The sequence below is a fragment of the Falco rusticolus genome, chromosome 18, assembly GCF_015220075.1.
Source record: "Falco rusticolus isolate bFalRus1 chromosome 18, bFalRus1.pri, whole genome shotgun sequence".
Taxonomy (NCBI): Eukaryota; Metazoa; Chordata; class Aves; order Falconiformes; family Falconidae; genus Falco; species Falco rusticolus.
The window spans coordinates 2,276,640-2,301,811 of record NC_051204.1 but is presented as its reverse complement, the minus strand read 5'-3'; the positions used below and the strand labels follow the sequence as shown (position 1 = coordinate 2,301,811).

The 25,172-nt window shown below is 56.9% G+C and overlaps 2 protein-coding genes across 5 annotated transcripts in view; both read right to left on the bottom strand.

The window, feature by feature from the left end:
- SCN4A (sodium voltage-gated channel alpha subunit 4) overlaps positions 1–513 on the bottom strand; it is a 39,857-nt gene extending 39,344 nt beyond the window's left edge. For 2 of the 4 annotated variants that reach the window (XM_037410919.1, XM_037410922.1), the window contains exon 1: positions 406–513. The gene's annotated coding sequence lies outside the window, so the exon portion shown is untranslated. Of the gene's footprint in view, positions 1–365 lie in introns of all 4 variants that reach the window. The other 2 variants (XM_037410921.1, XM_037410920.1) reach the window with 2 other exon arrangements.
- Positions 514–6,369: 5,856 nt separating this feature from the next.
- LOC119158836 (vasoactive intestinal polypeptide receptor 1-like) lies at positions 6,370–17,927 on the bottom strand. Its single transcript, XM_037411224.1, has 13 exons — positions 17,562–17,927; positions 15,325–15,448; positions 12,267–12,374; positions 11,216–11,325; positions 10,845–10,942; positions 10,210–10,342; positions 9,424–9,577; positions 8,698–8,758; positions 8,347–8,413; positions 8,171–8,262; positions 7,802–7,931; positions 7,436–7,477; positions 6,370–7,229 (listed from the first exon to the last, which is right to left on the bottom strand). The coding sequence occupies exons 1-13, from the start codon at positions 17,631–17,633 to the stop codon at positions 7,137–7,139; spliced, it is 1,284 nt and encodes a 427-aa protein (XP_037267121.1). The 5' UTR covers positions 17,634–17,927; the 3' UTR covers positions 6,370–7,136.
- Between the last annotated feature and the right edge of the window lie 7,245 nt (positions 17,928–25,172).

Below are 25,172 nucleotides of genomic sequence, written 5' to 3'. Positions count from 1 at the left end.
CTCCATACCAGACCATACCCCATACCAGACCCTGCAAACCAGGACCACCACGGGGCCACAGCCCTCCCCATGCCCAGCTCCGGGTGCTGAGCCCTGCACCTCCACTGTCACCCTCCAGCTCCCCAGGCATCTCACTCAAATCCGCTTGGATCTGGAGAAGAGGGTCTTGAAGATGAGATGCCCCCAAGGGCTGTATAAATAACCGAGGAGGGAGGCAGCTGGACAGACAGACAAGCACAGAGGCTGAGCACCCTTCCCGGCATCTCCGGAGCTATAGCCGAGATCTTTGCCCTCATAACTCCGCAAAGCATCCACCACATTCTCCCCCTTCCTCCCCCCCATATAAATGACCTCGTTAGTCCAACCTGCTGAACACAGAAATGATGCTGGCCGGCTCGTCAGTACCTGCTGCCACTCGCTTTCCTACCCCCAAATCCAGCAAGTTTCTCCGAGGGAAGCTGGAGCTACCCAAGTGGCTCCACAGGGCCCTTTTGCCCTCAGTGATGCTCACCGGACCCTTATGTACACACCGGAAAATAGAAAATGCTATTTCAATATTAGCACAGCCAAATCAAGGCAGGACTCCGTGTTCTTTAACCAGTTCCTGTAAAAATGCTCTTTCCCCCCTGAACCATTACAACATCAGGCGTTTTCCCAGCAAGGACCAGAGGAGGCGGCTCCAGCGCTCACAGCATCAACCCATCAGCTGCACATGCAGGATCTCCCCTGTATAATGGACTGACTGGGATGTCCCACTGTCCCCAAGGTTTTATGGAATTTTTGCCCGTCCCCTCCCCCCCCCCATGCTCTCTGTTAATTTTTTTTTTTTTTTTTCTTTGCGTGCTGCATGCCCCGGCTGATCCCTCAGCACTGGCTCTGGGGATCAAGAGAGCAGTGATCTGGCCAAGAGAGATGGATGCTGTTGCGAGGCATGGGGGTGCCAGGGTGGCGGATCGCTTCTGGATAAACCCTGGAATGGCACTGGGGGTGCGCAGCGGTCCCCGCACGTGCAGCGAGTGATGGGAGCTTTGCACAGCCCAGTGCACCCACTGCAGGCACGTGGGGGGGATTCGGCACCCAAAAAATGAACCAAATCCCACCCTGTCACTGCCTGTTTGGATCAAAGCCCTGAACCCTGCCTCCCCGGCACCCCAAAGCCACTGGCTGTGCACGTGCACCCTGCAGCCCCTGCGTGAAAGTGGGGGAACGGTGGCCTCCCACCTCTGTGTCACCCTGTCACCGCTGTTCTGGCACAGCAGAGGGTCCCATCTCCTCCCCCTCTCCCCATGGGGGTCCCTGCCTGCTCCCCCACAGGGGACAGGGGCTCTGCATGGACAGGCGCCTTCCCGAAAGGAGACACTGCGAAGCACCCCACAGACCTTTCCTGCAACCTTGGCTTGGCCAAGCTGAGGTTTATATTTAGATCTCCAGGAGGAGAAGCCAGGAGAACGGCGACTTGTGACTTTTAAGCCCTGCCTGTACTCCCTCCGGCTGGGAAGGTGGCTCAGAAACCGGTTGCCCATTGCATCCCGCACCGTCCCCTCTCATCCCAGTGGCAGGTCTGTGGCCACCAAGGGTGTGGTGGCTGCTGGCACCCTCGTCCCCATGCCCTGCCTGTGCCTTTGTGGGGACTTTCTCCTCCCATCCAGGCTGTTTTCCACACAGCAGGGGCCACCGGGTGCCTACAGCCCCAAACACCACCCCAGTGACCGCAGGGGCTGTCCTGCTCCCGTCCACCTCCAGCGCTCTGACGGCGAACCCACGGCATTGCTTGCACTGCTCTGGGCACAGCGAGAATGACAACCCCAGCGGCATCCAAGACCCCGTAGACCCCGCCTGGTGGTCTGGCATCAGCCCAGGGCTGAATCCAGTACTTACCGTTGGGTGGAGAGAGCAAAATCCCAAGGAGAGACCTTTCAGGGCCAGAATTTCCCTCTCCTTCGACTCCTGGAGGCTTTGGCTCCGCGAGTGCCTGTTGGCAGAGCAGCTGCTGCTGCTGTCAGATGGTCATGAGTGAAACCTGAGGACATGCGGGGTCCTTCAGGTAGCCTGGGCCCGTCTCAGCTGTGGCATTCGTCCCCCGCCGCGCCAATCATGGGGCTGGCGGTGCCGGCAACCCCCTCGGCCCCATCGCCCAATGCTCCCGGGGTCCTGCGTGCATGGGCCCCCCTGCACCACGGCTACCCTGGCCATGCTCTGACCAGGGACACGGCCAGCCAGGGCAGTCACGGTGGCCGAGCAGGGTGTCCCAGATGTTGAGGTGGTTTTGGGCTGGCTTTGGCACCACATGGGACATGGGGAGGTGGAGGGGAGGTGGGAAGGGACCCTGGCCAGCACCTCCCCATTTATCTCTCCCAGAAGTGACATGCAATTGAAAAGAGCAGCAGGACAACTGTGAGGGCTGGGGCGGGGGGAGGGGAGTTGATGCCAACCCCGCTGCCAACATTGCCTCTGAGCCTGTGGTTTTTTGGGAGTGTTATTCCCATCGTGCAGCACCAGCTGCAGCTCCTCCTCTTGCGTGCAGGCGAGGGGTGTCTGTCATTTCTGCTTCATTGCCCCCGTGCCCACCCTCCGCTGCTGCCTAATTTTGCACCAGTGCTGCGTTTCTTTGCACACCAGGAGCATCCCAGCCAGCAGCTGTGCAGGGTCACCCCACTTCGACACCGGCACATCTCACCCCGTGTCCCACGCTGCACACCCTGTCCCTGGAGACCCCCACAGGTCTGAGCCAGAACCAGGGTGGCACAGGATGGTGCAAAAGAGGCACTTGCCATGTGGTTGTCTCCCTTCTTGCCCTTCCTGATGGGGCCTTTGGGTGCTCTTTGCATGCCCAGGCAGTTCTGGGGGTACTTAGGGTGCTCAGTGGGCACCCAGGGTGGAGAGGAGAGTGTGGAGGGGTGCCCAGCTGGCAGGGTTCACCCCTTTTGGGGTGCACAGGTCTGTGCTGGGGCTGGACTAACCACCTCAGCACTCAGCCTGGTCAGAGAGGACTCATCATCTCACCAGCACTGCCATCCCTGTACAACTCTTCTGCTGCTTGTCTGGTCCCAAAATACCCTGCAGCAACTTTCCCACGCCGGTGTGGGCTTTGTTGGAGCTGAAGCACCCGCCCTCCCCAGCCTGGCATCCCTTGCTGTCACGTTCTCATGGCAATTTGCCTTTCCCTGCCTCCAGCCCCTCGTCCGTGGGTCTCCTTGTGCTCGCTGGCATCCCACGGAATCAATAAAACAGGGCCAAGACTGCAGACCTGAGCACCCAGGGAACTGGGAAGTGGAAGTTCCTTGGCTCAGATCTGCTTTTCACTCAATAATTTTCCTTTTCTTTTCAAGACTATGTAAATAAGGCAGCCCAGGAGCCCAGGTCCAGCTCTTGGGGGTCAGGTCATGCAGCAAGGGACAGAGGATTAGCTCCACTCAGGAGATGCTGAAGGTGTGCTTTGTGAAGCATAACTTTGACTTCTGCAATTAAAACCCCATCCCAGGCCTCTTTTTTTGCTGACTTGGAGCCCAGGCCAAGCTCAGAGCAGCTGGAGCCGTGGGAAGGAGGGAGTGAAAAGCCCCCCAGTAGCTCCCAGGGAACTGCTACAACCAGGGTGGAGAGCACTGGGAGCCTGTCAGGAGCTCAGCAGCAAAGCAACAACCCATACCCACGGGCAAAGAGCATCCCAGTGCAGCCGGTAGTACGTGGTTTTGGCCGGCAAGGAGGGCAGGGACAGGGACATCCTCCTGCTGTGGTTGTGGGGAATTTCCACCTGCTCCATTGGTTGCAGCAGGAAATTCAGGGGATGCTCGGCAGGTCCCATCAGCTGCCGGCTGCCCCAAACCCAGCCTTGTCACCGCTGGGAAGCCTGTGGAAGCTGTGCTGGTCTTTTTTTGCTTTGCTTATTGCCAAGAGCAAACCTGGGGGGAGGCACATGAAGGTGGAAACCCCAGGATGTGGCTCCTGCCCTTTGGAAAGCTGGGAGCACCCCAGGGTGCCCAACCAGGCACTGGGCAGCCACAAGGACACAGCTCTGCCTGCAAACACCAGCTAAATCCCAAGTAGAATGGGAACTTGGGGTACCCAGTGGTACTCACTACATTAATTTGGGTGCAAAAAATGTGTCCTTGGGGTGACGGGGTAGGATAAAGGCAGTGCTTGGCACAGCCTGCGGGACCCTGGGGTGTTTGAGGTGCCTTGGCTTGCACCTTCCCTGAAGCTGCTGGTGCTAGATGCATCCTGACCCTCCTGTATGGTGGGGCAAGTGCCTGGCCGTGGGGCTGGCTGCAACCATGGGGCTCTGTGGGGCCAGGCACTTGCCCTGCCGTGGGGCTGGCTGCATCCATGGGGCTCTGTGGGTCCAGGCACTTGCCCCGCCGTGGGGCTGGCTGCATCCATGGGGCTCTGTGGGGCCAGGCACTTGCCCCGCCGTGGGGCTGGCTGCATCCATGGGGCTTTGTGGGGCCAAGCTCCAGCTGATCTCTGTGCAGGCAGGAGCTGGGCAGAGGCAGAGCTGCCTGCCCAGAGCAGGGTAGAAACAAGGTGCCCCAGCAAGGGGGGGCATGGGGAAGGGACATCTGAGGGTGAACCCCCCAAGCTGCAGAGCTGGGAACATCCTGGAGCAGGGATGAAGGAGCGGGTGCAAGCGCAGGCATCGGAGCACCCTCGGCACCCGAGCAGGATGGCCTGGCAGCCCCCAGAAGGTCAGAGGATGCAGGCTGGGAAAGGAGCAACAGGCGAAGGCATAGCTCTCCCAGCCCTGAGCCTTATTCCCGTCCCCATCCCTGATTAACCCTCACTTGGCCAGGGCTGCTGGGGGGGGATCTGGGGGGGTTCCAGCTCTTGCTGAAGCCTTGGGCCACGTGCGGGGCGAGGTGCGCGCTCCCCCGAAGCAGTGTAGCCCCTTACCTTACTCCCTGGGTGCTCTCAGGGCCCTGGGTAGAGTCATTGGGTGCTGGCACCCAGGGCCAGCCCTCGGGGTCCCTCCACGACGGCTGAGCCTGCGTCCCAGGCGGTGTGCTTGGGGACACTGCGCTCCCGGGCTGACACCCCGGATCTGATGTCGGTGCCCGAGGCGGCGTTGCGGGGCCGCAGTGCCACCCACCGGCCCCAGGCAAAACACCCCCCCCCAGACACCCCTCTGCCCCAGGGCAGGAGAAGGGACCCTCCGGACAGGGTGGGTGATGGGAATGGCTGGAGGGGAGTCAGGGGAGACCTGGCCCAGCCTAGGCTCAGCTGCCCCAAATATGCAGCTGTAGGTCACGATCCATGCTAGAGATGTAGCAAACGCTTTTAAAAACCTTTTCTGCAGACTGGAGGTGATGCACAGTCCCCGCCGCAGGGGCACGTCAGCCCTGCTGCACCTGCAGCAAGCTCCTGGCGTTGCAGCCTCTGCCATGCAGCACGGATGCCACGGCTCAGAGCCCAGCAGGTCATTTAGGGTGCAGGTTTAGCACCCAAAAAGGCCCATTGACTGCTGAAAATACATGCCAAACCCAGCGCTTTTCAAAGCTTTATGGCAACCGTGACAGTCCCACCGAGCATCCCCAGCCTTGGTGCAATCTGCTGCTGCTGCCTGCCTCATGTGCCTGCTGAAACAGCATCTTCCTCGCTAATGATGGAGAGAGATGTTTATTCACCTGTGGTCTCTCCATGGCTGCAGGCAGGCATTTATTTGACAGCTGCCATGCTCCTCTGGAGGTTTCCTGGCCGGCAGTGTGCAGGATGGTGCTGGCCCGGGGGGGTTGTTTAACAGAACATTTTCTATCTCACCTCAAATCAGGTCTGGGGCTCTGTTTCTCTCTCAGCGTCCCTTTGTGAGACCAGACAGGATCTCTGGAGATCCTGCAGCCTGGAAAGGGGCCAACAAGTGGGTTTTATTTAAGGAAGGACACGTGGCTACATGGAGAAATTTCAACCCAGGAAGAGTGAGGAGCTCTGTGAGATCGAGTGGCTCGGGTCTTGGGAACATGGTGGGGCCAGGAGGTTTGGGGAAAGGGCATTTGAGGCCTCTCGCTCCTGGTGACAGCATCTGCCAAGGCAGGAGCTCAGTCCAGGGAGGGTGAAGGATGCTCGTGCGGGTGAACAGGGCCAGGCTGCAGTGTAGTGACAGCAACTCCAACCCAAAGGGGACATGGCATCCCAGCACCTCTGGGAGAGCCCATAAGGCACTTATCTTGCACTCTTCCTCACCTTCCTCCTCCATCTCCTCTCCATGGCCATGCCCAGAGCCTGGCTGCTTCACCAGGCAGAGAAAAAGCAGATTTTTCTCCCCCCCAGGAGGTATTTCCAGGCATTCCAGTTATTGGCAGGGTTTCTACCCTCTAGCAAGCCTGGTACCAAGTTATCTGGGTTTGTAGAGCAAACCAAACCTCTGACAAAGCAATGCTAGATTTCAGAGCAAGATTTTATTGGCAAAAACCTTGTTAGTCGCAGTCAAACGAGCCCCCAGTGAAGACAGGGGAGTCCCGTTGCTTGCAAACTGTCCTGTCCCTCTGGTGTGCAGCCCCTGGGACTGCTGGCATGGCAAGGATGGTGGGACACCTTCCCCAGCGCTGAGTGCGGCTGAAGCAACAGGCACGGGAGAAAGGGAAACATTTTAGAAGCTGTGGGGGGAACTGAGTCATGAGACCATCCGGGGACTCCTGTAGAAAGCTGTGGGGTTTTGTCTGTCTCTGTGTTTGCCTCTCCCACACCCGGAATGGCTCCTGGGGGCTGTGTTTAGGCATCTTTCCATAAGGGGGACAATTTTGTAAATCAATGAAGAAGGGGAAAATAGCCAGCAGTAAATCCCTTCAGCACTGAGGCTGCTTGCATTTTCATTGCAGTGCCAAATGAAAAATGTCCCGTGTCTTTTGTGAAATGATATTTGCATTTCCAACCCAGAAAAGGTAGAGAAGCCCTCTTCCCTTTGCCTAAAACACGGACCAAACTGCAAGGAGAGCTTTGGGCAGGTAAAACACCGTCACAGGGAGCCACAAGAGCCACCAACAGCTGGACAGGCAGAGCCTTTCCCAACAGCCGTCTGCACCACCCTCTGAGGATGCCAGACCCAGAACCTACAAAATCCTTTTTATTGTGTTTCTGGGACCGTAGCCATGGAGTAGCACCACCACCACCATCCTCGAGGAGGTATTTCCCCCCAGACGCTGTCCTCATCATGCGGTGAAGTCTTGGGTGGCCAGGTTGAAGACGTTGCTCTCCATGGATGATTGCCACTTGCCCCAGTTCCTCTTGATCTCAGCCTGGACCTGAACCAACACCGCGGACTGGTGCTGGCACCCAGGGACACCTGCCAGCACCCCTCGACAAGGGATTTGGGGTGCAAGGGGGTGGGGACCCCCATGCATGTCTGCATGCCCCTGTGTGGTTGTGTGCATGCACCCTTGGGGGTAGCTGTGTGCCCTCGTGTGGCTGTGGTGCCCAGGGGACTGGTTTTGGGGGGGGGGACACTCACCTCCCCGTTCAGGAAGCAGTACAGCAGAGCCACTAGGAACCCCTGAAAAGGACAGAAAGAGCAAGTTTCACCCAAAGAAAGAGGCTGGACCCCTCTGTGCTCATCTGCTGCCTGCATTTAGCATCCTCCCACACCTCTCGCCCCATCCCATGGGCAGTAGGGCAGCAGTGCAAGTTTGCAAGTTGTTCACTGGACTACAACCCTTGTGCTTTGTCCCTAGTGGTTGAGGGGGGTGTCTGGGACACAGTCCCCTCCCTACAGAGTGCAAAGCCCCAGCAGCACATCCCAGGGGCTCCTGGTGTGATCTTGGGGTGGGATGCGATGGGTACGTGAGGACTCTGCCTACACCTCTCCCCCAGTTTGCACCTGGTAGGAGCCGAGGACCAGCTCGAAGTACAGCCGGGCATCCACACCGATGTGCTCAGGGAAGAGTGCGAACACCACGTAGTGTACCCCGAAGAGAGGGATGAGGAGCAGCGTGGACTTCGTCAGCCTCCTGCAGAGAGTGGTGTCATGAGTGGGGGTCTGGGTGCAAACGATGGTCCTGCTGCCCCATGAGACGAGATTTTCCCAAGAGCTTGGTCTTAACCCAAAACAGGTTTTCCATGAAAGGCAGGTCTTGGAGGCTCCAAGGATGGTCCTTCTCAGTGCAGCTCCAGGGAGGGGTCCCTGCTGCCCTGGGTCCCTTCAGAAACCCGAGTGAGGAGAGCTCCCCTTGCCCGAGTTAGCTCTTACATGTACTGCTGCTTGTAGTTTTTGCTAATGTCTGGGGACCGGATCTTCTGTGCTAACATCCTGGTGACGTTGAGGAAGATGAGGAAGTTCACCTGCCATGGGAAGGCAGGTGTCAGGCTCTGCACAGACCCCTGGTTGTGTCCCCCAGCCCTGGGGTGCTCAGGGGACATACTCACAAATATGGCCAGGAGGATAGGAGCCTTGATCACCCACCAGTACAGACTGGTGTAGTCATCCCAGCACCTACGGGAGAGGAGAAATGGCTCCTGCCACCCACTTGCACCCTTTTAGCCCAGGCCTTGACCTGCCACCCTCCCCAGCCCCCTGCCCCAGTTGCACAGCACCTCTTGCAACGGGGCCCCACTGTAGCATGGGCCCCACCAGAAAATAGAAATAGCATTAAAATAAAGTGCTGCCCCAGTTCTCCCCTCCTGAATCTCCTATGAAACAGGTTCATCCCCTGGGACTTGCATGGGGGACACATGGCCAAGCTGGCCTGGAGAAAGAAGAGAGGTGGCTGCTCTTACCCATGGTTGTCGTACTGCAGCCTGGTGACCACCCACACGCAGACTGTCAGCATGGGGACACCTGCAAGGACAGGACCCAGGCAGGGATGCAAAGTCACCCTAGGGCTCAGGGGAGCCCCTGCACCTCCCCTCCATCTCTTGCCCCCCAAAACACGTGTCTAGGTCAGGTCTGGGGCCCTGGAGGTGGCAGGAAGGTACAGTCTTTCCCCCTTCTCTGGGGTTTAAAAGGAGATGGTGCTGACTGATGGTGACGTGTCTGCTTGTGTGTCACCTCCTGGTCACCCTCCTGCCCAGCTGTGTGCTCTTACACCTAACCTGGGCACCTGGGATGGACATTTCCAGCCCTGGATGGGTGTGGGAAGAAGGAAAGATCTGTCTCTGTCCCATCCTGACCACATTCAGGATGGATTGGCAGCAGACGCTGCTGCAAAGGCTCTTTGGTCAGCAGTGGCAAGAATTTTCTCCTTTGAGGGACTTTGCACACATGCCATGAGGGCAAGGATCATGCTGCCAACCAGTGCCAGGGGCTGGCAGGAGCTGATGGGTGCCCCACAGAGCACAAGGCCATGCAGAGAGATGCTGGGGTGGGGGTCAGGCTGAGAGCAGCCATGGGGACCATTGTGCCTGTGGATGTCAGAGCGGGTGATCCCCAAAAGCGGTGCCTACCCCTGGTCTGTGTCAATGGAACCTTGCTGGAGGGAATCATGTGCTGGGGCCCGCACTCACCCCAGCCGATGAGGATGTACCACAAGATGTACCTCCTGTCAGAGGTGAAGGTGAGCAGCAGCAGGGTCTGCAGGTACATGCCTTCCACCAGCAGCCAGTAGAAGTTGGCCAAGACCGAGTACTGGAAGAAGGCGATGGCTACTTTGCAGTTCACCTGGGAGGAAAAGGAAGGGGAAGGCTCAGGAGTGCTGGCTGGCATCAGACCCTGTCTTGGGGGCATGGGGGATGGTCACCTTCCCCATCCACCCATTCGAGGAGACCTGTGATGGCCTTTCATTGCAGCCCCAGGTGTGCTGCACTGGTCCCACACGTCACCTGCAGCATTTTTTGCTGGGCTTCCACGACGTGGGTGGACGACCACCAGCTGTTATTGTAAGTTCTTTAGAAACCCGTGTCTGTGGTGCCCATAGTGTCATATCTGGGCTGCACGCAGAGGTTTCTGAGTCTACTGACACCCCCAAATCTGCGCATCCAGCGGTGTGAGCTCTGTTTGCATGTACGTGGTGCTGCTGGGTTGTGCAGAGGTTTAGCCCTGCTGGGAGACTGTCTGAGAGCAGGGAGAGCTCTGAGGGCAGCACATGTCCTCTGCAGACAGTGCCCATGCAGAAATGTTGTTGTGAACCTCCTGAAGTCCACCCAAGCCAGCCTTTCCTCCCCAGGTTCAGCCTCCCTCTCTCTCTCCTCTTTGCCGTGCTAAATCCACGGCAAATCCACCTAGCCCATCCCCCCGATCAGCATGTGGTGCCCTCTCCTGCACCATGCCCAGGCTGGGACTCCATGACTTACTGTTGACATTGTGCAGTGGTCAATGGACTCGTCTGAGAAGAGGACGGCGTCCTTGATGAACACGGCGGCCCCACGCAGTATGAAGGAGGTGAAGAAGTGGATGTGGATAGAGTTCCTGGTGCAATGCAGCTTCCTATGGGAGGAAGAGATGCGCTGTGCCCCGGCAGGAGCAGAGAGAGCAGACAGGCAGAGAAGTTTCTCCTTTAGGAGCCGCTTCCCTGGCTAGACCCCAGCCCAAGGGACCATATGTTGGCGGTGGTCAAGCCCAAAGCCCTGGAGAAGGTTTTCCTGCTCTGAAATCATGAAGGACAGGGCTGTGCTGTGCTCGAGGTGGCTGCCCAGGGACAAGGTGTGCTGGGGAACATCCTCCAACCACCTGTGGAGAGCATCATTCTGCAGCACAGTGAGGTCTGCGAAAACAAGGCTTGAAAGGGCAACCTGAGGGTCTCAGGTCTGTGTGTCAGCAGGGAAGGACAACGATGCAGTTCGTCTCATACCTCCCTGGTTATCCGTGTTGGCAGGGACAGAGCCTGGCTGCTCCGAGGGGAGGAAGCCTGAGAGCAACCATCCTCTGCTGATCATTTCCCTGCCTTCCTCCAGCTGCAGCCCACGGAGCAGCCAGCACTGAGCCCTACCTGAAGCAGAGGAAGATGCCAATGGCCAGGAAGAGGGCTGCCAGGGACGTGGAGTAGCCGCAGGTGTAAAGAACTTTCATGGTGACAAAATAGCTTTTCTGGAAAGGAAAACACCAGTGGAGTGAAGGCAGCATGGGCTGGGAGGTGCTGGTCTGTGATGGGCAGGGAGGTGGCAGGGTGATGGCCCCAGCTCTTTCCCAGGCTGGGCTTGTTCCCAGCCAAGCTCGGATCCCTCCAGGTAGCCCAGCATAAGGAATAAGGGCAACAAGATGTCCCCAAGAGCATCTTCATGTTTCATTGCCCAGTGGCGTGGATCAGCGTGGGGTAGGGTGATTCTAGGGAGGTGCCCATGGCTCCGGGGACCCACTTGCCTTGGCCTCCGTGTTGTTATCACTGCCGATGGCCTCCAGCTCACAGGCATTGTGGTAGGGAGGGCTGGGGAAGCTCCATCCTGACTCAGTGCAGTTCCTCCAGATCAGCGCTGCAGCAACAATAAGGGACCTCACGAGAGCCATGGGCATCACCTCTGCATCAGCACCCCCAAGGTGTCCAGTCTGGGGATGGTACCCTGTTCTCCGGGATGGAGCCTCAGTCCCAGAACCAGCATCCCAGCTGTGACAGCAGCATGGTACCTGAATGGCCTGGCTGCCCCATCCCTCCCATCCAGGTGACATCTCTGCCCTCTGGTGCTGTGCCTGCAGGCGCCAGGGCACCTTAGGGCAGGATGTAACCATGAATCCTCACCGTGGGAGGCAACTAAGGCTAAAAAGGGGCTTTTACATCCTGTGAGGGCTTCATCAAGCCTCTCCTGAGTTGTTTCTGTCCTAAAGCAAAACATTTACCAACCCTCCATCGCCTTTTCAATTATGCCCAGCTGAGGATGTGCTCAGATGCCATGGGGACTGGTTGGGTGCTCTCCTTCACACTCCGCTGCCTCCAAGATGGATGGAGGCAGCAGCTCCCCCAGCAGCGGTGCAGCCCAAGGGGAGTACCTGGTCTTGAAATAATCATGATTTTATGCTGCATTTTTTATCTGCATGGCTTGGAGCACTACTGAGCAGGTCAGGAGCATTAGGCTGGTGTGTGGGTAGGGAAAGGAAGGCACTGACCAGCTGGGGGACTGTCCTGGTGTCACCCAGTTGGAGGATGAGGTCCCCACGTGCAGTACCCACAGGGGATGCTTGGTACTGGGTGATGAAAGGGTTTGGGGACTTTCCTGGTGTGGCAACACTCTACATCTCTGCTTTTGTCCGTCACCTGCTTGGATTGCAATATATGCCAAGCTTTTGGATGGGGCAGGAGCTGTGGGACCAGAGGGGAAGCGCTGGGGTGGCACGAGGATCCCGGGCAGGCAGGGGTGGGTGCAGCTTAGCCCTCAGACCCAGGGGATCCGTGGTCTGGGCTGGATTGGGAACACTGCACCTTTGGACTTCTTGAAGATGTGGAGGATGTCAGGGCAGGCGACAGCTCGGGACTGGCCCACGGGCACAGCTGACCAGCAGCTCACTCCATCCCACTCAGTCAGGCAGCCTGGGGAGGGACGGGACGGTTAGTGCCGCTGGGAAGGGACGTGCCAGGGGGACACACACAGCCCCCCATCCCCAGACACAGCCCATAGCAGGCACGGCTGCGCGAATGTAACGGGAGAGCAGAGAGCAGCCAGCCCAGCCGTCACCCGATCTACAGGGCCACGCTGTACCTCCTCAGGAATTAGGAGCATCCTGGCTCCAGTTCTGGGAACAACCTCCCCCAGTGCCCAGATCTCCTTTTAGCCCTCGGCAAGACGGGACTTGGTATTTCCTGGGGCTACATCAGACCCAGAGCTCCTGCGGGGACACCATGGGGGAAGAGGGTGCTGGAAGGGCTGGGACTTTCCTGGTGGCATCTAAAATAGTGCAGGTTTGTGCTGGGTGTCTGCACCCAGCAGCCATGGTGGCTGAGCTCTAGGCGTCTCTCCAGCCTGAAGGAGGATGGGAGAAAGCACTGCAAGACTTGCTGGAAAGCAGTTAGCTTAAACATCTTTTGCTTTTTTCTAGCACTAAGTCCATCTTTAAATGACTCTCTAATTGCCTTGGAAATGAGCACGGCCAAGCAGACGCGGGGCCTTGGAGAATCAGTGCTGCGCTATACCAAGATGAGACATATACATCACACTTCCCGGACAGCTCTCCTCCTTGCACACGTACGTTATTAACCTTGCAGATATACATTATTAACCTCGAGCCACATCTATTCCCAGCTGGAGAATGTGGACGCAGACAAATCTAATTGGTTTTCTCTGATTTTCAGTAAAGTGTTCTCTATGTATCTGGCCAGGTTTGGAGGGATTTGCAGGACTGTCATTGCCACCTCAGGGTATGTCTTGATTTTTGCTCTGGAGGATAGCTGAGCCGAGCACGGCACCTGGGAACATCACTGAGAGCCAGTTGCTTCATTTTTTGGGGTCTGAGCAAAACACCTGGCTGTGGCTGAATAGCAGAGCAGTCCTGCTGTATAAATGCATCTCTTGCTGTATGGACAAGCTCTTCCAGCACGGTGAGAGCTGCAGGACCACCTGACCAGGAGCCAGAGGAGCAGCCCATGCCACAGGGGTTGAGCTGGGATTCATGCAGCTCTGCATTGCATTCCCAGGGAATAAAGTCACCCCTCCACTTGGATGGGGAGAAAAGGTTTAAGTCCCCTTTCCCACTCTGCTTCCCTCGAAAAACCTCACATTTCTTAGAGCTACGCAAAACTCGAATAACTCTCCCATGGAGAAGAGGTGATGGAGGCAACTTCTGGGGTGGACAGGGGGAAAAAAACATGATCAAGGGAACTGGCAGTGTGCCTCACTGCCCACCTCGCAGGCAGAAGCTGTGCCTTCAGTGTCCCCACACTGTTGATCCCAAGGGGCTGCCACTTCCCCACGATGTCCCCTGTCCCTGGGCTCCCAGCTGGTGTAGTCTGGTAGCCCGAGGTGTTTGGTTGGGATAGACCCAAAGTGACCTGCTTTATTCCCATTTTCCCAGTAGAGGGCTGAAATATCCCTGGATCAACATTATCCTCAGGATGTTCTCCTTGATGTGGCCAAAAAAGAGCATTCTGTCCCTCAAAATGCTGTTTGATGGGAAGCTGCTCAGCGTTTCTACTGGTTGATCATACAGAGACCTGCCAGGGCTACCTCCTTATTTCTTGCTGCCCTAACTGGTATCTGGACTCCTCCAAAAGTGATCATTCCAGCTTCACCAGCAGGTTATTTCTTCCCACCTATTTCAGAGCAGTAAATGTTGTGAGCACAGGAGCAGACTGAAGTGAACGCACCGCAGCTGTGATCTCTAACCAGTTTTGGGGCCCCATGGCAGGTTCCCCAGTGGGATGCTGAAGCCTGAGGTCCCTGTCCTGTTCCTTTATGCTATATTGCCACCACCCAGGGCATCTGAGCCTTCCCCCCAAGCTGTCACGCTCTCCACGGGATGCTCCCCACGCTGGCACAAGCAAGTAAGGGGGAAGGGATAAATCCAGTTCAGGTGGGCAGCGGAGGCAGCAGTCAGGCAGGAAACCTGAGATTAAATACTGATTTTAATTCTGCATTCATTCTTCTTGGTTGTTTTCCTACAGTGAGATTCCTCCCCCCTGGCTGGCATGATCTAGGCTGCAAAATGGACCTTTTCCAATCAACTTGGCTTTTCTCTGCTGAGCTGGATGATACGTTATATCTCTGCACAGTTACTTAAGCAATTATGCACCTTAACATGCATTTATTGAGATGCTTAATTTTTACATTTGTGTTAGATGAAACCCATTGAATGACGCATTTCTTATTCACTAGGTGATAATTTTTACCCAGAATTTGAGCCAAGCTGCTTTTGGATGGAAATTGAAATGCAATTACAAAAAAAATGGACAAAAGCAGCACTTCAAAACTATTTTTCTATTAGTTAATTGGTTTAAAAGTCCTGGATATGTAAAAATTAAGTTGCTCAGAACATGTTTAGCATTAAAACTAACTGAATTAGGAAAGCAAGAAGGCACAAAGTGGTGAAAAGTACCAAGCAAATACACTTGTGCTGATGGCCAGGGCTCTGCATCACCCATGCCCACAGCCCTGCCTGGCCCCAGAGCATCAGTGCAGGGAGGACAGGAGTGGGGCAGGGGGCATGGACCACACCATCATTGCCCAGTGCCATAAATCTGGGGGGACTCAGCCCCTGCAGTTGTTTGCATCCCTCAGCCCACCCACAGCCCCTGGCTGCAACCTCAGCCCCCATCTCTCCCTGCAGCAGCATTTTTCAGGGCTTCCCAGGGATGCTCCTTAGCCTTTGCCTTGGCTCTGCTCTCCATATTCCTGAAAGTACCTGCTTTTCTGAATCCATGTGCACTCTGCAACCCCCCTACCACGGTTCATCCCCCAAAGACCCCCTTAGCAAATCCACCCCCCACCCCCCCCCCCCCCGCTCCTGAGGGAGATTAACTCCATGCAGGGCAGGCAGCTCACACTCACCCTGCTGCCTGGGGGGTCCAGACGGGGCTGGTGTTTGGCTTTCGCTCCTGATAATCTCCAGACATTCAGCTTCTTGCTCTTGGAAATAGAGGACGATGGAGCAGTCGGGGTGTGTTGCCTGCACCTTGGGAGTGGGGAAAGGGCAGACAGTAGGATGCCGAGCATTGAAAGACCCGAGCAGGCAGGGTACCAGCCAATATTCACTATTTCTGCAGCAGCCAGCCACAGGAGACCGTATCTATGTAACCCTATGCTGGACCCTGACATTTCCTTAGCTTTCTACTGTTTGCCTTGTAAACACCATAAAGAACCACTTCAATTATTTCTAATTCCCTCTGAAAGCATGTGATGCTTAAGGGCACAGCTCCTCCAAGATGCAAGTGCCAAGCAGAGGAGCTGAGCTTAAAGACCGAGGGGCTGACCCCATCAGCGAGGCAGAGGCGAGCACTTTCAAAGCCTGAACAAGGAAACCAAGTAATTAGAGATTTTTAAAAAACACCTATTTGGGCATGTCTAATCCTTCCCTTGATGGCTGGATTTTGCTCACATTCAGGCTGGTGTATTTTAAGTGGAGGCACTGACAACAGCTGTCAATTCGCCCAGCTCTTTGGGGAGATACTATGAAATGGGCACGCTGACCTCCTGAAGGTTTTTGGGTTCGCTAGCAGAAGTGCTGAGATACCAAGGAGTACGCCCTGACCCCACAGCTCCCAAAAATGCAAGGGATGTGGTGGCTCAGTGCCCTGGGATGGGGCTGCCTGGGAATCCCCACTTTGGGGGTTTGCCCCCTTGGCTTCCAACTGGAGAGCTGGGAGACTGAGGCTGAACCGAGAGCAGGCATGCTCATGCCCATGCCCATGGGGGGATGCGGTGGGGGCTGCAGCATCCAGATACAGGACATGTCAAGGGCAGGGTTTTTGGGCCAAGACATGGGATTGGGTTGGTGATGGGTTTAGGTGTGCGGACAGAGATATCAAAGCTGGAGAAATAAAGGGATGAGGGTGGGCAAGAGGACCCAAGGACTGGAGGGAAGTGTGGGTCATTAAAGCATCACTTGGCTGAGTCTTGTCCTTTCCTGCCCTCCAGCTCCTTTCCTGCTCCTCCAGCCCTGCCTGCTTTCCCTGCTCATTCCCCTTTCCCTCTTTCTTTCTTTCTTTTTCTTTCTTTCTTTCTTTTTCTTTCTTTCTTTCTTTTTCTTTCTTTCTTTTCTTTCTTTTTCTCTCTGTCTCTCTCTCTTTCTTTCTTTTTCTCTCTGTCTCTCTCTCTTTCTTTCTTTTTCTTTCTTTCTTTCTTTCTTTCTTTTTCTTTCTTTCTTTCTTTTTCTGTTCCTTCCTTCCTGTCATTCCCCTTCCCCTTCCCCCTTTTTCCTTTCAGATTTCCTTTTTCCCCTTCTTTTCCCTTTCCTTTTCCCATTCCTTTCCCCCATTCCCTTTCTTTTCCTTTTCTTTTCCTCTCCGTTATCCAAACCTTCTATGTTTGCTAAAGAACTTGCAGAGTGAAACAGTGCTGGGAGAAATCCTGAAGGCATCCAGAAGACCGCCGAGCCAGAGCCCACTCCCACCAGAGCCCCCTCCCACCGGAGCCGCTCGCGAGGGACTACCGAGGCGGTGTGACGGTGTCATCAGTTGAGGATGCTTTGCCAACGTGGCTGCCAGGCTCGCTGCACACCGCTCCGGCAGCACACCACGCCGTGTCCCCCCATTCCAGTGGGGGCTCGGAGCCAGCCACCCCCATGGCTCCGCCTGGGATGGGGAGCACCCCACGTGTGGTCCTTGCCCCCTGCACCCCCCAGCCACCGTAACCTCTGGGTGCTCCCCCAGGTCTCTGGGGCCTGGGCACCTTCGAGGTGTGGGGGATGATGTCAGCAAAGCCGGCGCCAGGACCAACGTGAGGACAGAGGGGACAGTCCCCGAGGCAGGGCAGAGCAGGGAGCAGGGATCCCCCCCCCCCCCTCGGGGATGGCCTGGAGCATCCCCCAGAGCTGACCCCGCGGGGGTTTGCCTGCCCTGGCTGCCCGAGCGGTGGTCCCAGCCCTGGGGAGTGCAGGGGGTCCTGGCATCGCCCACCCGCTCGGACAGCACGAGGGATGGGGACAGGGATGGCGAAGTGCCCCGAGCCCTGCCCAGCCCGTCCCCGGGGCTGGCCGGACCCTGCGGTGGCTGTCGCAGGCAGGGGACCACCGCCCCCGCTGCCCACCCTGTCCCCCCGCCCCCGCCCCCGTCCCCGGGGACACTTACCCGGAGCATCGGGAGTGCGAGCAGCAGGACCGGCAGCATGCAGGTGCCGGGGGGCTGCCATGGGCCCCCCATAGCTGGAGCCAGCCCCGTGCTGCCCTATCCACGGGTGGTCGGGTCAGTCCCCGAGGGGCCAGGGACACCCCAGCTCCCCCTGCATGGCCCTGCGGTGGGGGGGGGCCGCACCAGGACCCCGGCTCCAAAGGGGCGACCCAGCACCCACCTCCCCTTGACCCCTTCCCAGCCCCGTCCTCCTCCTGGACCCTTTCCTGCAGCGGATGCTCAGTCCCGTTCGGGTGGTCCTGCCCGGCCGTGACCCCCTCCCCCCGCCTCGCTGTCCCCGCCCGGTGCCAATGGGCTCCGGCTCTGTGCGAGACTGAATGTCTCAGCCCCTGGATCTGGTAATATAGCAGGCTCCACCCCCCGCCCCCCCTGCCCCAAGCTGGGGGCTGGATGTGAGGAGCAGCACGGGAGGGGGACGACCCCCCCACCTGGCACTGCCCAGTCTGGCCACCCCCAGCCCCCAGCAACCCCCTAAACCTGCTCTGGGCAGGATCTGGGACCCCTCGGGTGGGCCCAGGGGGATGCCCAGGGGGGCCCGGAGCCCTCTCGCCTGCTCCTTGGATGCTGCTGAGCTGGGAAACTGCTGGCTAAAGGCTGTGGGAGATGGGGATGCCGCCGGGATGGGGTGCAGGGGGCACGCCAAGGGTCATGCTGCTCCCTGGTCAGCTCCAGGTGGCATCTGGGAACTAGAGGAAGGTAGAGAGCTCAAAGGAGATGTTGCGATGCTGGGATTGTGCATCCACACATTTACAAACACATGCCCTGACATGTGTGTGCATGGCTGGACACAGGCATGCACATAGGCTGGGGGCAGTGATGCTCCTTCAAGCCCTGCCTGCACAGGAAGCTCTGCTGGCCCCAGTATGGCAGGCAGCACTGCCCAACCCCATCTGCATCCGCAACTACATCCCCACCCCCATCCCCATCAGCATCCCCATCCCCATCCCAACCTCCATCTCCATCCCCATCCCAATCCCCATCCCCATCCTCATCTCCATTCCCCACCCCATCCCCATCCCCATCTGCATCCCCATAACCCCCCTGCATCTGCATCTGCATCTGCATCCCCATCCCCATCTGCATCCCCACCACCATCCTCACCCCCACCTGCACCTGCATCCCCATTCCCATCCGCATCCCCATCCCCATCTGCATCCGCATCCCCATCCCCATCCCCACCTGCATCTGCATCTGCATCTGCATCTGCATCCCCATCCCCATCCCCATCCCCATCTGCGTCCTGCCTGCTCTCCTGCCTCTCCTGTCTGCCACACCCCAGACCCTCTCTCCAAAACGCACCCCCCTGCCCAGAAAGGCCCGGGACGGGCACTGGGTGTCTGGCAGGCAGCTTGCAGCTCTGCAAAATAACCTGAACTCTGCCCTGGCCAAGGGTTTTGGTTTTGGCTGAGCTTGTGATTTTGGTGGTTTAGTTCTACCAGGATGCTGGGTGCCGGTACCAAAGCAGAGCAGGGCAGAAGGGGTGCTGGTGGACCCCAGGGAACTGGAGCAGCCCGTGATGGGGACACAACTCCTTGAGCACAAAGCATCCAGCACAGCATCGCTCCCAGCTGTGCCCAGGGATGGGGCTGCCCTCGGAGCCAACTATGGACCCCAGGCCATCACCTGGGGTCTTCTCCATATATATATATATAAAAATATATGTAAACACACATAATTATTCCTGCTAGAAAGCCCCAGCCCCCTTAGCAAGGGGAATTTGGGCCTGAATTTCTCCATTTTGATGCTTTCAGTGACAAAGCAGGAGGGGTGAAGGCAGGCGGGGGAAACCCAAGAGTACACAAAGGGCAGCTGTGATAATTTCTTAAGATCAAAGATCCAGCCTTGTGCCCCTGGACCACCCTGGTCCCTCCTCACCGAGACATCTCAGGTGTGGGCAATGGGGAAAGCAGGGACAGAAGATGTCCCCAGGGGCCCTTGCTGAAGGGTAAAGGGCTGGGAGAGGCTGCCTTGCACTTTGTGCTGGGGTGGGAGAAGGGTGAACCATTTCTGTTGCCAGTTTTAGTAATTCTACATCAATATGATTTCTTAACGAGGCAGCAGATCACATTAGCTGCTCCTTCCATAACTTCTCATGAGATACGAAGCCAATGAATGAACTGCTGCTGTTGCTCTGCCATTCAAAGACCTCAATAAGAATTGCTACCTAAAAAAATACCCCTAAAAAAAAGAAAAACTCAGTGAAAGAACTAGGTCCTTAATATTTAAAAACACTTGATTGACATCATTAGGAATGACCAACGCTGCTTTCAGAGGTGCAGACCGGCAAAGGCTGAGCCCGTGGTTATGTTAACACAAAAGGCTGCCGAGACCCGGCCAGACTCATTACCATCTAATAGTTTCCGCTGAAATGCAAACACCCAATCTTAATCATTTAATTTTCCAACAGCATATAAACACACAGTGGGAGGGTGTCTTAGACACTGCTAAACCCAAATAAAACCATACCCGGTGCAAATAACCCTGTGCCCGAGCCAGCTGCATCGCTCTACTGGCAGCTCCGGCTGCTGCTGGTCGAGGTGGGGGACAGAGGAGGGGGGGAATGGGGACAAGGTCTGGTTTTGGGGTGGCGGTGGCCCAGAGCTGCCCAACAAGTCCCAACAAGGCCAGTTTATTTGGTGCCATCTGGTGGCAAATTGACCCCAGCTGGAGGAGCCCAGTTTCGGAGGTGGCCAGTCTGGTCCCACCCGGGTGAGGTTTGCCAAGTGCCGCATCACCGGAGGATGCGCGTTGCTCGTCCCCTCCCCAGCAAAGCACCCTGTGTCACAGGGGGTGTGATGGGGAGCAGTGGGGACCCCTCAGGTGATGCCCAACCACCTCCACCTTCCTGAGCTGGTCCTGCCCTTCCTCCAGTGAGGATGAGCTGGGGCAGACAATGGTGGCTTGACCCCCTGTCTGTCACCAGGTGACCTGCCCAGCCCTGCTGGCATCAGGGCCGCTGCTCTCTTTTGCAATAGCAAGTGGAAAACAAATGAGGTCAAACTGGCCTCACTGCAAATCCTGGCCAGACCAGGACCCTCCAGCCCCTCTGGGCTCCCCACCTGGACCAGCACACCGCTATGCGATGGTGACAGCGATGGGGACGGTGGTGGCTGGCTGGAGGGCACAGGATGGGAGGATTTGCCTTGGGCACACCGCTGTGGTGTGGCAGCACAGGCATGCACGGCCGTGGGTGGTGGGGAACAGTGACCGTGGGGCTCCATGACTGTGGCAAAGTCCCGGGGAAGCTCCCCGGAGGCTGCCCTCCAGCCACGGGCACTCCCATTAATCCAGTGCCAGCACTGGGATTGCTGCTGGTGCGCGTCGGTAATTACAAATGACTCAGCCGTTTCCAAAGCAAATGAAGTCATTCGCAGTAATCTTCCTGCAAGTGGCAAACGCTCATTTACCAAGGGCTGGAAATTACTAATTGTGTTGCTTCCACCCCACCTGACAGCAAAGAAGCAGGGTGTCCCCAGCCATCACCAACCATTTCTGGCTTCATTTCAGGCTGTGGAAGGAAACGGCCTGCACAGGGTGGCTCAGACTACGAGGAGACCACGATGGCTGGATGATGCCTCGGGGGAGATGGGGCTCAAAGCACCAGCACTGTGAGAATTCCTGCAAGGGGAAAGTGGGCATTGTTTTTGTAATTAGCTTTCAAAATTAGATGCTTTCACCCACTCGAGTTCCTGGACCCACAGAGCATCCCCGAGAGGTGCGTGCTGTGTGTGACAGCGTGATGGAGCACAGGGGACGGTGGCTGCCGAGCTGCCATTCCATATCCAGGGTTTGTCTTCATGTGCAATACAAACTGGTTTTTAGACTGGTTTTTTATACCCCTTAGGAGCCAGCAGTGATTATGGGGGGATGCATTGCCTCAGCTGTGCTTACTTCATCTTCCACGAGTCTTAGGCAAGGTTGCTGCCTCCTGCCTGTGTTTCCTCATTTTGGGAATCTCTCTGGCTCAAATTTGTCTTCAGGGAAGCAGGATGGCATAAGGGGTGTGCTGTCATCTCACTGCCCTCCCCCTGTTATCAGAAGGCAGCTCGGGGAGTCATTGCTGCTGGGTCATATCAACGCACGGCTCGTCCCGGCTTGATGCATCACCATCCCGGTGTTCCCGGTCTGACGGCTGCCGATCACGCCCCGGCTGCTCCTGCTCTGCTGCTCAGCTAATTTGCCAAAGTTTGTTGATGCTAAGCATTCATTGCTTGCATTGAAAGCAGAGACCCGTGCAGTGAGAGCATCGCGTGCCTCCGAGGGGCTGCATCACGTTCCTGCTCCAGATGCCTGGTGCAGCATCACCCCCTGCTCCCAGCTTGTGCTGCGGGTCTGCTTGCACCAACATGGTGCAGGCGTTGGGTTCATGTCCAAGGTGGTGGCAGAGGGTGTCTGTCCCTCCTGGTCCCCAGGGGACCGACCTTGTTTCATGACAGCTGCCTTGGTTGTGACCATGATCCAAAACACAGCTTCTGGTGGAGCCCACCTCTGGCTAACCAGAGGATGGGGACGAGTTCCTGGCCTTTGAGTTTGAATGAGGATAAAAATTTAGGTGAGGGTTTCCAGAACAAGAAGTTCCATAGTTACAGTTAAAAGTGGGGCTGAAGAGCTTCCAAAGTGAGGGTTGCTAGTAAAATTGTCTGCTGAACATCCTCAGGGTGTCTCTTGGCACACATCTCAGTCTGGGGTTTGGTTTGGCAAGGTGGCTCTTACTGGGGACAGCGGGGTCCATCCCCAGCAGAACTTTATAATCTCCCTGTTCCCTCCTGGGCCCTGGTTTTCTGTGATGCAGATGTGGGTGGCTTATCACCATCCATGCCATGACATGGAGCAACTGGTCCTGGGCTGTCACCTCTCCCCAGTGTAGTTGAGTCGGCTGATGAGGGTCCTCACCCCACCTTGGTGAGGTCCTTGGTGAGAAGAGGTGGTATGTCCAGCTGGAGGGTCACTTCTGCCTGTGGGAGGTGTCTCTGGGAAGCCTCTGGGAAGGTGTCCTGGGCACAGCACAGCCACGGCTGCCTTTCTCGATCCCCATCCCACGTGCCTCAACACTTGCATTTCCCTGTGCCCAGACCGTGTTTGCTGCCCAGCGCTTACGATGCCGCTCAGCATCTGTGCATCACCCGGCAGTCGATCCTCCCTCAACCCACAGGGCCAGGAGGGGTCTGGGCAGGGATTAGGGATCTGCAGCCCTAGTGCAGTGGGGCTGTGCTTTGAAGAAGATGGAGCCGGGCTGACATGCACAGGTGGGTGCGTGGTACCCGTGTCTCCTGGTTCCTCTCTCTCACTCATGCCCAGACCTTCTCTCTGCCTGACAGACGTGCTGGGGGGCTTAAAAAGGGACATGCCATGGGGACAGACTGCAGCCAAGCACAGCCCTGCCCATAGCTGAGCCTGTGCCCTGTCCTGCTACGCTGCATGAGATGCATCAAGGCTGTGGGTTGTGCTGGTTTGTGCCTGGTTTGACTCAAGAAATTTTCCCTGGTTTTATGTGAACTCATGCTAAAACACTCCTAAATTCCCTTCCTCTCCTGTCCTCTCCCCTCCCTCTGTTCCTCCATGCAGGAGGGCAGCTAATGACACCCCCAAAGGGGCTGAGGCTGCCATGGGGGGCCTGAGGACATCCAGAGCAGGTCCCCTGCCACCCCTTCTTGTCCTACAACTGGCAGAAGGTTTCCTTGTGCTGCTCAGCCCTTCGCCCAGGCGCTTGAATCCTTCCTACAGATGAGAACAATATTAGCACCAGCAAGACTGATACCAGGGCTTTGTTCAGAGCAAGGCATGCTCTGCCAGAAGCAGGGGGTAATCAGCACAGTAATTAAATGTGCAAATAATGGGAATTTGGGAGTTATAACAAAAGGCAGAGAAATAATCTGGAAGGGCTTGGAGAAATTAAGAACATAGAACAAAATCTAATCAAGCAGAAAATAGCAGGAGTGGAGCCAACGGCTGGGGGCTAAGGCAGCTGGCCTCGGAGCACTCCTCCCCTGGCATCTGGGGGTGTCTGCGGTGCCGTTTTTGGGGCAGAAGAGTTTTTGGAGAGGTCTGTTCCTGCTTGGTGAGCAGGTCTGGCTGCAGGCTGGGTTCCTGGGAAAAGTTCCCAGATCTGTGCTATTGGTGGACGGCAGATTTTGGATGTAATATTGATGCAAATAATCACCCAGAAGAGCAGCCTGGGGAAATGCAGCTGATGGAGGTGGAGGAAAGATACTGAGGCTGGTGGGAAGCTGGGCTGTTTAGGGGGAGAAAGTGGTTTTTCACTGCAATGGGCTTGCTGGGGCTTATATATTTTGTGCAGACATAGTGTTCCAAGACGCAGTGTTTCCCTGAGATGAGCTCAGGCACGCAGAGCTTTCTGGCCAGGGGGAGAGAAACAGAAAATGTGAGCTGGTTTTGGTCTGCTGGACACAAATCCGCTTGTGAGCATCCTGGGAGGGGCTCATGGTAGGGGAGAGCAGCAAGGTGGAGCCAGGCGCTGGTGCTCATGCTGAGCCTTGCCTGGTTTTCCATGGGGGAAAGTGGTGGCCAGTCATTGTAGCCCTGGGGAAGTGGTCCACGAGGCTGGGAGCCAAGCCCAGGGGGCTCAGCACTGTGCCACGGGCATCCCGGGGGCCAAACCTCAGGTGACAGCACCAGCACTGAGCGATGTGCCCAGCCACTGTGCCTTGGTCGTGCACAGGGGCATGTTGTCACTGACAACCGGCAAGGGGACACCCATGGGGTGGAAGGACCTTTTCCCTCCACCAACGGAGACCCCAGGTCCGTGGCGCACAGGCAGGGATGCCTCCATTGGACAGCAGGCACCAGCGAGCCTTGTAGATCCGATCCCAGCCTGACTTCCAAAGCTATCCCAGACTCTCACCCAGACCCATCTCCCAGCACTCCCTGAAGCAGCCCCTTACCAGGTGGGCTCCAACATCCTGGACACCCCCCAGGCACAGGTGACAGGGCTCAGCTCTGCAGGGACACACTGCAGCTGCCTCCAGCCCCTCCAGGTGCTTTCTCCCAGTGCCTGAAAGGTCCTTTCAATATGTCCCAATCAAAGAGGCGGTGTGGTGAGGAGCGAGCCGCTCTGATGGAAGAGTGCATCCTGCCAGCCCCCGCCCCATCCTTGTTTTCCCATTTCCCAAGCCGGTGACCTGGCAGCAGGACTGAAGACAACACAAGGCAACAGACTTGAAACTGCAGATCCCATTGCTGCTGGAAGTTCACCTGGGCTCAGCAAGGTGTACTCAGCAAATAAAGGCTGTCACAGACCCAGCCACCTCTGGCGTGGGATGTCTTAGAGCCCCACACTGCCAAAGCCCAGGAGAAGGTAGCAGGGAGCTCTCATTGCCTATTTTCCTTCTTATCCCCCAGCTGAGTGACCTTTGCTCTGTCTGGGCTCAGTATCCCCACATATCTCCCAGAACTGCAGCCCCAGAGACCAGGAAACAGAGGCACTGACAGCATGAGCCATGGGGCAGGAGCGGACCCGTATTCCACTGGCTCTGACAGATGGGACTTGTGGAGACCCACAGGATGCCAGGACCTGGGATCTTAGGAAAGCTC

Coding starts and splice junctions, on each gene's coding strand:
- LOC119158836 (XM_037411224.1), bottom strand. CDS start 17,633: ATGGGGGGCCCATGGCAGCCCCCCGGCACCTGCATGCTGCCGGTCCTG. Junction 9,578..10,209: donor ACCACTGCACAATGTCAACA/GTAAGTCATGGA, acceptor TTTTCCTCCCAG/GTGAACTGCAAAGTAGCCAT. Junction 8,759..9,423: donor GTACATCCTCATCGGCTGGG/GTGAGTGCGGGC, acceptor CTGTCCTTGCAG/GTGTCCCCATGCTGACAGTC.